Here is a 15,459-nt window from a genome sequence, read left to right on the forward strand (position 1 = left end):
GTAATTAATTTTTTTTTTATAAAATGATCCTAAATTACGTTCATCTTATTCTTCATCATTTTCTGATTCCAAAAACATATACATTTGTTATATTCGGATTAAAAACAAGATCTGAAAATTTAAAATATAAAAAAAATATTATTAAACTAAAACTTCCAAAATCGATTTAAAAACAATTTCATCTTATTCCTTGTCGGTTTCTGATTCCTAAAACAAATAGATATGATATGTTTGGATTAAAAACACGCTCAAAAAGTTAAAACTAAGAGAGGTACAGAAAAGCGTGCTAAACAGGCCATCCAAAAGCAGTTCTATAGGGCCACTGTAGAAAGCATTCTGTGTTTTTCAGTCACCGTGTGGTTTAGCGGTTCCAGTGCTAGGAACAAGGAAGAGCTGGAGCGCATTGTCAGACAAGCGTCTCGTATTGTGGGTTGCGAACTTCCGTCAGTCGCCTCACTGTACAGCTCACGTTTAGCAAAGAGAGTTAGGGGTATAGTGGCAGACTCATCTCACCCAGCCAGCCATCTGTTCGAGCTCCTCCCGTCAGGCAAGCGCTTCCGCGCTCTGAAGAGCAGGACTTCTCGTTTCAGAAACAGTTTCTTTCCTGAGGCAGTCCTTGCGGCCTCAATGGTGGATCGTTCTTAATCTGTTAGATCTGTGATATGTGTCAGTTAAAGTTTTGAAATGGATCGAGTATCCTTAAATGAAATATCTTAATAGATGTAAGGGTTGTGTCCTGTGATTAACTGTGTTAGCATGTACTCGGATTTATTATATTGATGACTATATTTTTAGATATGATTTTTAGGGAATTCATTTATCTTTATCCATGCAACCTGGGATTGCTCCTGTCAAATTGGTGCTGGAAGAACAACCAGTCCGTTTTGAACTGTCTGGTTGGTGTGCGCACGTAGTAGGCTCAGTGGAATTGAACACTTTATCTGTACATAGTTGTTATGATATATGCGTGTGGAAGGAGTGTGAAGTTTTATGCATACACCATAACAAAATCCTGTGCTTTGCATTTGGTAAATAAACTGTTTGACTTGACTAATTTCACTGCCTTTTGCACGAGCGGAATACTACGGTATTGTGAACAAATGCAGTGCGTTCAGTTTCATTCTGTGAGCTCCACAGCTTGACTAAATGTAGTAATTTCACCTTACGCGAATTGTTGATTTATCCCAAAGGTTTTGAGTGGTGTATTGAAAATTGAATATAGTGCGTGAAAGCCCTTAAACGGCTTTCCCACAATCCATTCTTCTATTTCTTGTGCGGGATATCCCCCAGGAAAGGTCAAAGAGCATATGTATAATCGCGTGTCGACTGCTGGTAATAGTAGTATAAAAGTACTTCTAGTATAATAGGTTTCTGGGGGGCCCTGGTAGCTTAGGTGGTAGAGCACTGGACTTGTGATCGAAAGGTCGCTGGTTCGAATCCGGGCCGGGCCGGACACAGGTCAACTTTATGTGCAGACCCAGAGACGGTATCCATCTCCCACCTCGGTCATTCTGCCTAAACACGCATACACTTGTGTATCTCATCTAAAGTCGGGTTGCCGTGAGGGCGTAACACTTGAATTTCTCTCCCCCCATAGGCTTCTGGTTAATGCAAAAAAAGGTCTTATATTTAAATTCCGTGCCAAAACCGTCTTGTCTCGGTCGTCTTGTCTCGGTCGTCTGGTTTCGGTCGGCTAGTCAAGTTTTGTAAGTCTCGATAAAGACTGATCCCGGGTTTGGTAATACTTGTATTTTAGCTTCAGGTTGACCAAATTTTAACATAACTTGCTTTTCATTTTGAGTGCATCAATAGGACATGTGACTGCTTTCAGACATTTTAATAGGACATTATAATTTTGTGCAAAACACAAAAATGCACACGTACAAATCAATAAGTGCACCAACATTGTGTGCGTATATTATTTTATGACTTTTGTTTCAAACAGGACACACACAAAAAAGAAACAACAAAACTAAAAAGCAACAAAAAAACTGGTAATCTTGAACTTTAGCGTGTTAAATTCATAGCTCATAATTCAGAGGCATTTAAGTCTCCAAATTTGTAAAACCTGCACTTGTAATCATAACAAGTCATTTTAATCCCTTTGAAGTTACAAAATGAACTCCGATGAACTGTGCGAATGCATTTCGTTTACATGGGTCAAAGAAGGAATTATCCGTATGAGCGGACAATGGAAACAACTCTTTCGTGTAAATGATGTCCCATGGTTGACAACGTACGGCATTTTCGGTGCATTTTCGTCGATTGAACAACCAAATTAATTAATTGTACTTAAGTTTGGAGCTCAATCCGTCAATTAATTTCACAACAAATGTTCTTTGGCTTGCTTACATGGACTTGTATCAAAAATAAGTAAAGAATGTCACTGGATTCTGAGCTATGAATTCAACACGCTAAAGTTCAAGATTACCAAAAACTTCAGCACTCTTACTTTGATTGGCACACAAAGTGCATGATTTCCTGACAGAGCTTTTTCTTGACATATTCGACAAAACAGTTTACCTATATAGATGGTCTGTTTGCTGTCAAATTCTAACCAACTAGTACTAAACAGGGTCAGCCATGAATAGTTAACCTTATTAAAAGACCGTCTGTGCGAATGTCCTGTTGTACCGACACGTACATCTTCTAGTTACGAAAATTTACTTTCCGTGATTGTGGAGGTTTCATCGGCGGCACTGTCATTGGCGCTGTCATTTTCCGGAATTATGCTATTGCTTGCCCTGTTTTCCCAAGTTCTACTTGGCCCTAATGTAGCACACGATGCCGGTGGAACGCCAAACGTGTTCAGCTTTTTGTTTGTTTGGCAGGCTTTAGCTTTTTTCGGTGGCATAATTCAGTGCCGTGCGCTTCAACTCTAACCGAAAGCAAGTTAAAGCATACGCGAGCCTTGGTCAGTTGGAGTTGTCTCCCGTACTCCTAACTTTAGTGCTGTACACGGATGTACGCAAACATTTCATACCGCAAACGGTTCGTAAAACGCAATATCTGCACTGCACAACTTTAGTGCATCTGTACGCGAGAGCGCTTGGTCACTTTTTGAAGATTATTATCAGGAAAGGAAAATGATCAAATAACGCGCTGTCCAAAGGAATGGAGTTCTTATCGGACAATGACCGCGCTCAGTTGAAAACGATAGGACATCTGACCGACATGCGGCTAAGTGAATCGGACATTTGAGCCGTCCGACGCCTAACAACATCCCTGTGAGTAGACCAAAACAACATATAATGTAAAACAAAATGCTCAGTCCAACTTGGATGACTCCTTGGGTACTCACAACTTGGTTATCAAGAATAGCAGTTGTTACAGTAGTAACCTTTATCTTACGCCAGCAGTTTGGAGCTGATTTGCAGAAAATAGACACTGCACTCTCGTTCTCCTCAAACCTCACAAGCGTTTTTAAGCAACTAACCTGAACCACGCAGTAACACATTTGTCTGTTACAGCATACGCATTGAAGACAGAGGTACCCGTCTGATGCTGCTCATTTGCTCACCAACCAAGGCGGATGATGCAACTGACTACACATGTGAAGGGCTTGTGGATGGGATTGAGGAGAGGGCCAGCATCAGACTGCTCGTTTACAGTACGTTGTATGTGTGTGTGTGTGTGTGCGTGTGTGTGTCTGTGTGTGTGTGCGTGTGTGTGTGTGTGTGTGTGTGTGTGTGTGAGTGCGTGCGTGCGTGCGTGCATGCATGCGTGCTTGTGTCTGTCTGTCTGTCTGTCTGTCTCTCTTTATCCCTTTCTTATATCTGTCTGCCTGTGTTAATCATTTTTGTCTAAAGTAGCTTCTCGTGCTGTAAATCAAAGCAAAACATATTATTCAAAGTCTATCTTGTCTTTTCAAATACCCAAAACAGGGTTTTGATTAAGCTGGAAAAATAAGCATCTTAATTGTAACTGATATGCAGGCAGGTAAATGTCTTTTTACATTTAGTCAAGTTTTGACTAAATGTTTTAACATAGAGGGGGGAATAGAGACGAGGGATCGTGGTGCATGTGTGTGTGTGTGTGTGTGTGTGTGTGTGTGTGTGTGTGTGTGTGTGTGTGTATATAGCTCAGTTGGTAGCGCGCTGGATTTGTATTCAGTTGGCCGCTGTCAGCGTGAGTTCGATCCCAGGTTCGGCGGAAATTTATTTCAGAGTCAACTTTGTGTGCAGACTCTCTTCGGTGTCCGAACTCCCCCCCGTGTACACTACATTGGGTGTGCACGTTAAAGATCCCACGATTGACAAAAGGGTCTTTCCTGGCAAAATTGCTTTGGCACAGTTAATAATTGTCTACCTATACCCGTGTGACTTAGAATAATAGGCCGTGAAAGGTAAATATGCGCCGAAATGGCTGCAATTACTGGCCGTATAACATTTCATCTCACACGGCATCACTGCACAGCGCCTAGAACTGTACCCACGGAATATGCGCGATATAAGCCTCATTGATTGATTGATTGATTGATTGATTGTGTAGAGCGATTCAGAGAAAACTACTGGAACGATCTGTATGAAATTTTTCATGAGAGTTCCTGGGTATGATATCCCCAGATTTTTTTTTTTTAAAATTTTTTCGATAAATACCTTTGATGACGTCCTATCCGGCATTTTGTAAAAGTTGAGGCGGCACTGTCATACCCTCATTGTTCAATCAAATTGATTGACATTTTGGTAAAGCAATCTTTGACGAAGGCCGGACTTTGGTATTACATTTCAGCTTGGAGGCTTAAGATTTAATTGATGACTTTTGTCATTAAAAATCTGAAAATTGTAATTCGAATTATTTTTTTTATAAAACGATCCAAAATTACATGTATCGTATTCTTCATCATTTGCTGATTCCAAAAACATATAATTATGTTATATTCGGATTAAAAACAAGCTCTGAAAATTAAAAATATAAAAATTATAATTAAAATTGAATTTCCGAAATCGATTTAAAAACAATTTCAGCTTATTCCTTGTCGGTTCCTGATTCCAAAAACATATAGATGTGATATGTTTGGATTAAAAACACGTTCAGAGAGTTAAAAATAATAGATATATAGAAAAGCGGGCTATCCTCCTCAGCACAACCGCTACCGCGCTTTTCTGTATTGTTAATTTCACTGCCTTTGCCACGAGCGGTGGACACCGTCGCGATATAACCTTGAACGGTTGAAAACGACGTTAAACACCAAATAAAGAAAGAAAGAGCGGTGGACAGACGATGCTACGAGTGGTCTTGCGGAAAAAAATGCTTTGCGTTCGGTTTCATTCTGTGAGTTCGACTGAGCTTGTCTAAATGTTGTATTTTCGCCTTACGCGACTTGTTACATTTAGTCAAATTTGGACTAAATGTTTTAACATACAGGGGGAATCGAGACGAGGGTCGTGATGTGTGTGTGTGTGTGTGTGTGTGTATGTGTATGTGTGTGTGTGTGTGTGTGTGTGTGTGTGTGTCTGTGTCTGTCTCTGTGTGTGTGTGTGTGTGTGTGTGTGTGTGTGTGTGTGTGTGTGTGTGTGTGGAGCGATTCAGACTAAACTACTGGACCGATTATTATGAAATTTGACATGATAGTTCCTGGGAATGATATCCCCGGATTTTTTTATGTTTTCGATAAATGTCTTTGATGACGTCATATCCGGCTTTTTGTAAAAGTTGAGCGCGGCATTGTCACACCCTCATTTTTCAATCAAATTGATTGAAATTTTGGCAAAGCAATCTTCGACAAAGGCCGGACTTTGGTATTGTATTTCAGCGTGGTGGCTCAAAAAATAATTAATGAATTTGGTCATTAAAAATCGGAAACTTGTCATTATTTTTTTTAACGATCCAAAAGCAATTTCATCTTATTCTTCGTCATTTTTTTATTCCAAAAACATATACATAATTTTATATTTGGATTACAAACAAGCTCTAAAAATTAAAAATATGAAAATTATGATTACAATTAATTGTGCAAAATCGATTTAGAAACAATTTCATCTTATTCGTTGTCAGTCCCTGATTCCAAAAACATATAGACGATATGTTTGGATTAAAAACAAACTCAGTACGCTAAAAAGAATAGAGACACAGAAAAGCGTGTTATACTACTCAGCGCGACCATTATAGCACTATTCTGGCTTGTCGATGTCACTGCCTTTGCCACGATCGGTGGACTGACAAGACTACGAGCATGCGGTCTTGGTGAAAAAATGCAGTGCGTTCAGTTTCATTTTGTGAGTTCGACAGCTTGATTAAATGTTGTTATTTCGCCTTACGCGATTTGTTTCTTCTTTGTTTAACGCCAGATGGAATAAACGTAGTTTCACCTAATATCTACCTTGCTGAAAAGAACACCGATGTCACGCTTTGGTGTTGCTTGGACCAGGAGGAATTGATGAAAGAAGTGAGATGGTTTCGGGTCGCGGGACCACTTCACATTGCCCGCATCATGCCTGGTGAGCTTTTGTTTCTCGGTTTGGTTTCTTCCGTGGTAGTTGTGTTTTCTCTGGCATTATGGGGTTAGTGCTCGGACTGGTTGGTCCGGTGTCAGAATAATGTGACTGGATGAGACATGAAGCCTGTGCTGCGACTTATGTCTTGTGTGTGGCGCACGTTATATATGTCAAAGCAGCACCACCCTGATATGGCCCTTCGTGGTCGGCTGGGCGTTAAGCAAAAAAAAAAAAAAAAAAAAAAAAAAAAAATGCTATATAGACTGAAAGGATGACGATTCTTTTTTTCAGTGAGTTCAGGTGCAGTCAAGTATATATTGGGCTATGGAACTACACCTGGCAAGTATGGAAACTACTTGGTGATCAAGAACTTGCAGATTAAGGACACCGGCAGGTACATCTGCTCCATTGACTTGCTACAAGACATTGAACAGTTCTACAACCATTATATTGAGCTTATGGTCTATGGTGGGTACTTCACTTTACATAAATGAAAACCGCATATCAGGAACCATTTTAAAACACGTATTATTTATTAATCAATCAATCAATATGAGGCTTATATCGCGCGTATTCCGTGGGTACAGTTCTAAGCGCAGGGATTTATTTATTTTTAATTTTAATTTATTAATTGTATGCAATTTATATCGCGCACATATTCAATGCGCAGGGATTTATTTATGCCGTGTGAGATGGAATTCTTTTACACAATACATCACGCATTCACATCGACCAGCAGATCGCAACCATTTCGGCGCATATCCTACTTTTCACGGCCTATTAATCCAAGTCACACGGGTATTTTGGTGGACATTTTGTATCTATGCCTATACAATTTTGCCGGGAAAGACCTTTTAGTCAATCGTGGGATCTTTAACGTGCACACCCCAATGTAGTGTACACGAAGGGACCTCGGTTTTTCGTCTCATCCGAAGGACTAGCACTTGAACCCACCACCTAGGTTAGGAAATGGGGAGAAAATTGCTAATGCCCTGAACCAGGGTCGAACTCGCAACCTCTCGCTTCCGAGCGCAAGTGCGTTACCACTCGGCCACCCAGTCACCATTTAATACAAATCTGACACGGTCAGTTCAAGCAAAGCAAAGAGAGACAATGTTCGCATTCTAGAGGAAGCTTACTAAAGTTCAAGTACACAGAAAACTGTACTTGAGCAATGTAATTAGAAAATGCCAGATATCCCTTATTTACTGTTTTAAGAATGTTGCCTGGAACACATTGCTGGCATAAACAGACAATGTTTTCCCTGTAGATGACCACACAACTGTTGGACTCTCTTGATATTTTGTACAAAAATGAAAGTTAAATGCATACATTTGCATACCGAATTTCAAACAGTGTTCCTGCCAGAGGTCGCATTCCACGTATACTGAGATAAAATGTGTATTTTCTCGTAATTGTATACATTTTCGTTTATTATTACATAAATGTGGTTTTTTTGTCAATAATGGAACATTCTAATAACTGACCTTCCTTTTGTTTTGTTTTTAGTTTTTGAACGTTAGTAGTCTATTTGTTCTTGGATTTCGCCTATGCATGACTTTAATTAATATCCTTGATTATAAATGTATTGATGAAATGTCTATGTACCCTTTCTACTATTTTTTTTTCCTTTATTTTATGTTATCTTATTTTAGTTTGTGTTAGTAATTTTGTTCTCTTCTTCTCTTCTCTCATTTATATACTTTTTCATTTGATTGCATATGGATTTGTTTATGTGTGTTTGTTAGTCGTGTGTGTGTGTGTGTGTGTGTGTGTGTGTGTGTGTGTGTGTGTGTGTGTGTGTGTGTGTGTGTAGGGTTTTTTCTCTTTTTTTATTCTCTTGTTTTTTTTTCTTTTTTCTTTCTTCGTTACCTCTCACCTTTGCATGATTTTCATATTATTACATTTTTTCTAAAGAGTGTGTTATGCTCTATCCAGTGGTGACAGCCGTTTTAGAAAGGAGCGAAAACTGTTTGAGTTATAAGCCTGTGACTAAGGTGACCCTCAAACTGGTACCAGACATTCCCCGGACCTATATTAATTAAGCCTAGCGCAGAACCGCGCGAGGTGACATGCGACTCATTTCGTGGTGGAGGGCCACATGTGCTTGGTGCTGTCTTATTTTGAAAAGCGATGTGATGGTAAAAGCAATACGGCGACAATGGACTGTGTTAGTTTGAGGGCCGTGCCATGGTGAAGGGAGACCAGTCTTGGCTAGAATTTTTCTTCAGAGATATGCCATAGACATTTTGTACATCGTGTTAAATTTCAGGCAAAACGGGTAATACACACCAACATAATGACACGTGTAGTACACCAAAGCAGTGAAACGTGTGACGCACGAACAGTTCTACCGAGGTCTGTTCATGATATTATGCGTTCTGTATGTTAATTTCAGTTAAACCCACTATTACCCTGCCCTTGACCTTCAACCCTGTGATGCCGAAGGTAGGAGACAGGCTGGTCATGACGTGCCAGGCTGGTGGCTTTCCACCTCCAGTCTACATGTTTAGAAAGGTAAACTGAAACACATTTGCCAGCGTGTACCTCGGAGAAAAGGTTAAGTACAGGCCAGTTAGCCTCTTCCTGAACTCAGGTCAAAATGAGTTACTTCCCTTCGGGTCTCATTTATCCCTTTGTTTTCCTTATTTGGAGAGGAAATCGTGTGTTTTTTATGTTTTTATTTTTTACATATTTATAGCTTTTCGTAATGTGTTGATGATATAAGCAGATTCGCGATCGTTAATAATGATTTTTCATGGTGTTATGTACTTTTTTAAATTACAAAGGAATTGTTATGTAAGACAGTTTCAAGCGAGCTATCTTTCGCGGATGTATTTACTGTGCAAACAACTTTAAATATGGCAAAGGTGTCACGTGATAACCAACTTTGTCACGTGATCATAACAAAATGGCTACGGAGTGGACGATACTTTTTCCGTAACCAGTTGGGAGTCATGTAAACATATCACGGTCTCCTTCCCACTGACACTTTAGGTTATTGAAACATCCCAGTGCATAAAGGGATTTATAGAGCAAATCGAGAAAATTCATTAATGAACGAAGCGCATAGCGCTGAGTTCAATATTTATTATCGAGATTTGCTCTACAAATCCCTTAGTGCACTGGGATTGTTTCAATAACGATATTGTCAGTACCGCCAGATAAAAAAACAAGTCGCGTAAGGCGAAAATACAACATTTAGTCAAGTAGCTGTCGAACTCACAGAATGAAACGGAACGCAATGCAATTTTTCAGCAAGACCGTAGCATAGTCAGTCCACCGCACATGGCAAAGGCAGTGAAATTGACAAGAAGAGCGGTTTAGTAGTTGCGCTGAGAAGGTTAGCACGCTTTTCTGTACCTCTCTTCGTTTTAACTTCCTGAGCGTGTTTTTAATCCAAACATATCTAGTCACCTGGCTGGCTATAGTGGGAGGGTTACTTTTGGTGGTCACATTAGATATTATGTTTTTTGGAAAGTTCGTTTTATTTGCAGCCACAGTTCGGTAAACGACAAATGGCTAAACCCAACCACCTAAGAATGAGAAGCGTTTTTGTAACATGACCCATATTCTGCAAAAATGCAGCCATAACGCAGGGGGTAGGTTACAAAAAAACGTCATGTACCGCTTGACTGCATACGGATATAAGCAAATTATACCTTAAACGAAAGCTAAAGATTGTTGCCATCAGACAGCAAGTAAAATGCCTAATTCGTATACACAGTTTTATTTTTAGCAACATCTGTATAACATGCGGACGACAAAACAGGAAATGCCATTTTCTCAATCGATATGTATAGCTAACTGAACGCCTGGTTGAAACCGCAATCAAAAACATCTTGAAAATTGTTTATTCTCACAGCTAGAATTATTTTACATCAACAATTGTTAATTTACCGAGGAAAACAACAGTCATATAAGATAAATAATGGATGATTCTGAATCAACTCCGAAAACCGAACCGGGTCGAAGCAAAAAAGAGTTTACACATACACAGGCTTGAAAAAGGATAATTTGGTTCAATATGTTAGATTTTTACCCATAACGTTAAAGATCAGCTCAATATAAAAGGAAAGTGATCATTGTAAAAGGATTTTGCTATCGCAAAATAATTCAACTTCCGGTTTTACCACATGGCGTCCATAATATTATCAATTTATTACATAGCGTGCATTTGTCAGAAATTATACTAAATGTTAGAAGCGATCTTAAAGTGAAAGTAACGTTTAATAAAAGTATGCGCATTTACTTATTGATTGATATATGACTAAAATAATGGACATGTAATTTAAACGTACAAAACGACATTTTGTACACTACCTCTCTAATAAAAACGCGACTATGACCGACCGATATGTATGTGTAAATTAGGTCATTGTTAGTGATGAAAACGGGTTTTCTTTAAAAGATAACACGCAAACTGTGAAGTTCAAGGCCATAAATGATTTTAGTACGACTTCTTCAAAACAGGTCTGTTTTTCACTCCACCAGTTTCAGTTTTAATAAAATATATGTATAGCTGTCATTTTCAAAAAACCTTATCTGCAATTCACTTAACCAAATACACCATGAACCCAGAAGATATTAGAGTGAGACACTTCACAGTGAAATATGTTATGATTCCCCTTATTTCAAAATATATGCATTTTAATTGGCAGACACAATTCACGTCGTAGGTACGTGTCGTCTGGTGAGGCAATTGTTAGCATTTTTTGTCGTAAGAATTGACATTTTTAAACATAAATCATGGAAAAAAAACTAATTCTACAAAAAGTGCAGGTTTTCTTGGTATAGTCAGTTAAAGCATCTTAAAATTCAAGAAATTGTGCAATTACGTGTATGTATTTGAAATGGCAGACAATATTGAATGAAAGTGATTTTTGACTGATTGAAACCCTACCCCCACTAACAAAATGGGCCCTGAGATTAGGGGTGTTAGTTAAAGATGACTGAATAATGGCTATGCTTTTCCCCTAAAGTATTCAAAACCTAAACATAGGCAAGATGTTCTACATTAACACAATTAACTTTTTTAAACATATACATATGCTTAGTACACGATACTTCCGGTTTTTCTACCGGATGACTTATACATTTAGGAGGTAAACACTGTATCGTAGAAAAAGCTTTATTTTCAAAAAGTGCAAGTAATAATCGTGGTGTATGTGCGTGTGTGTGTGTGTGTGTGTGTGTGTGTGTGTGTGTGTAGAGCGATTCAGACTAAACTACTGGACCGATCTTTATGAAATTTGACATGAGAGTTCCTGGAAATAATATCCCCAGACGTGTGTTTCTTTTTTTTTGATAAATGTATTTGATGACGTTGTCACGTTTCAATATATCACATAAGGCGATTATGAAACGGTTAGTTACTACTAACTAACTAACCACACCACGACCCACTCTCGCAGTCATACAATTTAATAGAGACAACAAAAGTATAAGTTTCAGACGCCTGTTTATGTAAAAACTCGCCACCTCCCTCGAGACTTCACTCAAAATATGTTCTTTTTACGTTCACAAAACGTAAAAAACCAATGGTCACTGACAAAATGCCAGTTAGAATAGAAAATTATAGTAACACGCTGATCCCGTGTAAAGATAAGAAAATACGACTGTTCTGCTCCAAAAATGCTAGTTCATGCAGGTGTCACACACCCCACGTCGTCCCTACTCGAGTATAATCACAGATAACGTAAAAGACAACGGTGGTCAACGGGGTGCATAAGACATGGTGCACTTAGCTTTCTTTCGCCACTGGGTGGACGTCCTGTAATTAGTCTTTTAGCCTCCACAACTGCTCCGTCGAATGAAGTGCTGGTTAGTGTGGTGACGAAGCAGGGAACTGTGGAGGCATCAGGCGCCGCACCCAGTCGCTGGTTAGCTGGTTAGCCGGTTCGCTGGTTAGCTGGTTAGCCGGTTCGCTGGTTAGCCGGTGTGCTGGTTAGCGTGGTCCCCCAAAAGGCAGCCGAACAGAAGTTAGGAAAACGAAGGCTGCAAACAGAAAAGCATCGGTGCACTAAACATGTCAGCTACCCCTCACCCTCCACCTTTAAACATGTCATCTTTACATATCTCATCGAGCACGTGGGCCTGCACAAAATTAATGGACTTTTCACAACAACAAAACAGCCGTCTTTTCGTCTTTCTCTCCCTATCTGCAAAAACCATATACAGATTAGTATTTTAGCGTCACAGAGAGCAAATTATGCGCTAACCTGGAGAGAACAACAGAGAGTATTCCATTCCACAAACACAGACTCGTCAACAGCGTTAAATAATGATTTATTACCTCAAACAGCCTATGAATGTAGCACTCTCATGGAAGCAAAACCCGCTTCCTCCCTGGAATGGCCTCTGTTCGTCAACAGTGACAACAACATCCAGAAACCCCTTGCCGAATACTTATGCGAAAACCATCGCACGACGAAAGGAAAGTTGACGACTCGTCCTCAGCGAAACATGTGGCGGTGAGAAGGTGATAACTTGTTGAAGATCCTCTAGAGTGCCAAATACTCTATTCGGTGAAAACCATCATACTCTAGAGACCCCTATATTCGATCCTTCTTCTACTGCCGCTGAGTGTCAAGTGCGCCGTTACCGTGTCTCAGACAGACAACCTTGAGAATAACACGTGACTAACCTTGTCACCTAACAATTTCAGCTATCGACAATTCTGCCCCGACAGCAAAAACCACTCCGTGAAATGCGTGCAAAAACAGAAATCTCGTGCTTGTTTGGCGCTGTCAGCAAAATCCACATCCGGTTGACGGAAAACAGACGCTTTCTGTCGCACTGGATCAAGAGAGGGCACCCCACCGAGTGACCTTTTCTTGATCCCTGTCACCTAATCGTGACACACCTCCCCTCTTCAAGACGAAACCTCGGTTTCGCTCCCAGTCATGTTCTCCTCTACAGCTCGAGAGAGAAAATCGGCTCCAACATTGTTGGCGCCCGGAATGACGCGTACCGTGAATTGGTACGGTTGGAGAATCAACGCCCAGCGCATAAGTCTGGCGTTTGCCAACCTTGCAACCTGAAGATATTGCAGAGGTTGATGGTCCGTCTCCAGACAGAAAGGTCGTCCGTACAGGTACGCTTCGAACTTCTGGATGCCCCAGACAATGGCGAGTCACTCGCGTTCAACCGTTGCATATGCTGCCTCGGCCGAGGTCAGCTTACGGCTGGCGAAGCAAACAGGGTGCAAAAACCCCTCTGTCTCCTGAAGCAACACTGCCCCAAGTCCTTTCCCTGAAGCGTCTGTCCTCAGCACGAAGTCCTTGTTCAGGTCTGGTAGCCGGAGTATAGGCTGACTGGTGAGTCGCCTCTTCAAGGTGTTGAATGCGGAGCTGCATTCCTCAGTCCACACTACAACGGTCGGTTGTAGTTTCTTGGTAAGGTTGGTCAGTGGTAGTGCAATTTCGGCGAAGTGCGGGATGAAGCATCTGTAGAAGCTGGCAAGGCCCAGGAAAGACCTGACTTCTTTCTTAGTGCGCGGTGGCTCCGCCTCCCGAATCTTCTGGATCTTGTCGTCCTCTGGAACGAGCAGTCCCTCGCCGACAACATGACCCAGGAAAGACAATTCCCGAAATCCCAAGTAGCACTTGGACGGTTTAGCTCCCAGATTTCCGTCCTTCAACCTTCCGAACACGTCGCGCAGGGCGTCGAGATGTTCAGTCCATGTCTCAGTCGCGATCAGCACATCGTCGATGAAACTGCTGATGTCCTCGCGCTTCAACGGTTCCAAAAGTTTCCTCATCATGCGAGTGAAGACGGCACCTGCATTCTGTAGTCCAAAAGGCATGACTGTCCACTGGAACTGGCCGAATGGAGTGGTGAATGCAGTCTTTGGGCGATCTTCCTCGGCAACCGGAATTTGAGAGTATCCCTTGGTGAGGTCCAGTTTGGAAAAGTACTTGGCCTTGGCCAAGTGACTGAAGAGGTAGTCCACATCAGGCATGGGTTCCGCGTCAAACGCCGTAATCTTGTTCAGCTTCCGGTAGTCGACGCAGAACCTGACGCGTCCATCCTTCTTCTTCACGAGTACAATCGGTGAACTGTAGGGAGAGTTCGCTGGCTCGATGACGCCCAACTTCGTCATGTCGGCGATTTCCTTCCTGACCACCTCCTTCTGGGCATGAGGCATGGGATACTGCTTCGTCCTCACTGGCTGTTTCTCCAGCAAGTCGAAGGTAATTTCCTCTAAATGCGTCTGAAGTGGTATGTCTGTAAGGACCCGTGCTGCATCCTTCAGGATCTCTTGCAGGTCCGCCTGCTGGTCGTCCCCAAGATCAGGTGAGATGTGCACGTCCGTGTGATCCTCACTAGCTTCCAGCGGACAAACTGGTACACGTCCTCCTCCCTGTTCCTCCGTTGTCTCGTCCATCACGACGGCCACTGTCTCTGTCACTTTGTCCTTTTCCCTGTAGGCAGTCCTCTCTATGTAGGCGCGCAGCAGGTTGGCGTGGTACAGGCGTGCTTTCCCGTTCATGACGATCCTGTAGTCGTTCTGGCCCACCTTCGCTGTCACCTCAAAAGGTCCTTGCCACTGCAGTTGTAGCTTGTTGTGTTTGACAGGTAGAAGTAGCAACACTCGTTCTCCAATCTTGAAGCTGCGCGGCCGTGCCTTGCGGTCGAATCCTCGCGCGTAACGCTGTGCTGCTCTTCCCAGGTTCTCTTGAGCCAGTTTGCAGGTCTCTTCAATCCTGTTCCTGAGTTCTACGATGTAGGTCGCTGTCGTCTGCACCTCCTCGTCAGCTTCTTCGTCCGTCCAAGCCTGACGCAGAATAGCCATGGGACCGCGTACCTGTCTGCCGTACAACAGCTCGAATGGGGAAAACCCCAAGCTCTCCTGAGGAACCTCGCGGTATGCAAAAAGCAATGCTGGGATGTACCTGTCCCACGTGCGTGGTTTCTCCTGAGCCAGTTTCCTCAGCATGGTTTTCAGGGTACCATTGAACCTTTCCACCAGTCCGTTGCACTGAGCATGGTAAGGAGTGGTGAAGTGCTGCTCCAGTGA

At 41.7% G+C, this 15,459-nt stretch overlaps 1 protein-coding gene across 1 annotated transcript in view; it reads left to right on the top strand.

Moving 5' to 3' along the window:
• The window catches only part of LOC138974552 (uncharacterized), a 315,190-nt gene that overhangs the window by 164,047 nt on the left and 135,684 nt on the right, over positions 1 to 15,459 (top strand). Inside the window, exons 43-47 of the mRNA XM_070347269.1 lie at positions 350 to 426; positions 3,471 to 3,610; positions 6,291 to 6,440; positions 6,729 to 6,905; positions 8,836 to 8,954. Coding sequence (XP_070203370.1) covers positions 350 to 426; positions 3,471 to 3,610; positions 6,291 to 6,440; positions 6,729 to 6,905; positions 8,836 to 8,954 — 663 coding nt within the window. The remainder of the gene's footprint in view (positions 1 to 349; positions 427 to 3,470; positions 3,611 to 6,290; positions 6,441 to 6,728; positions 6,906 to 8,835; positions 8,955 to 15,459) is intronic.

The sequence above is a fragment of the Littorina saxatilis genome, linkage group LG8 (genome assembly GCF_037325665.1).
Source record: "Littorina saxatilis isolate snail1 linkage group LG8, US_GU_Lsax_2.0, whole genome shotgun sequence".
NCBI lineage: Eukaryota > Metazoa > Mollusca > Gastropoda > Littorinimorpha > Littorinidae > Littorina > Littorina saxatilis.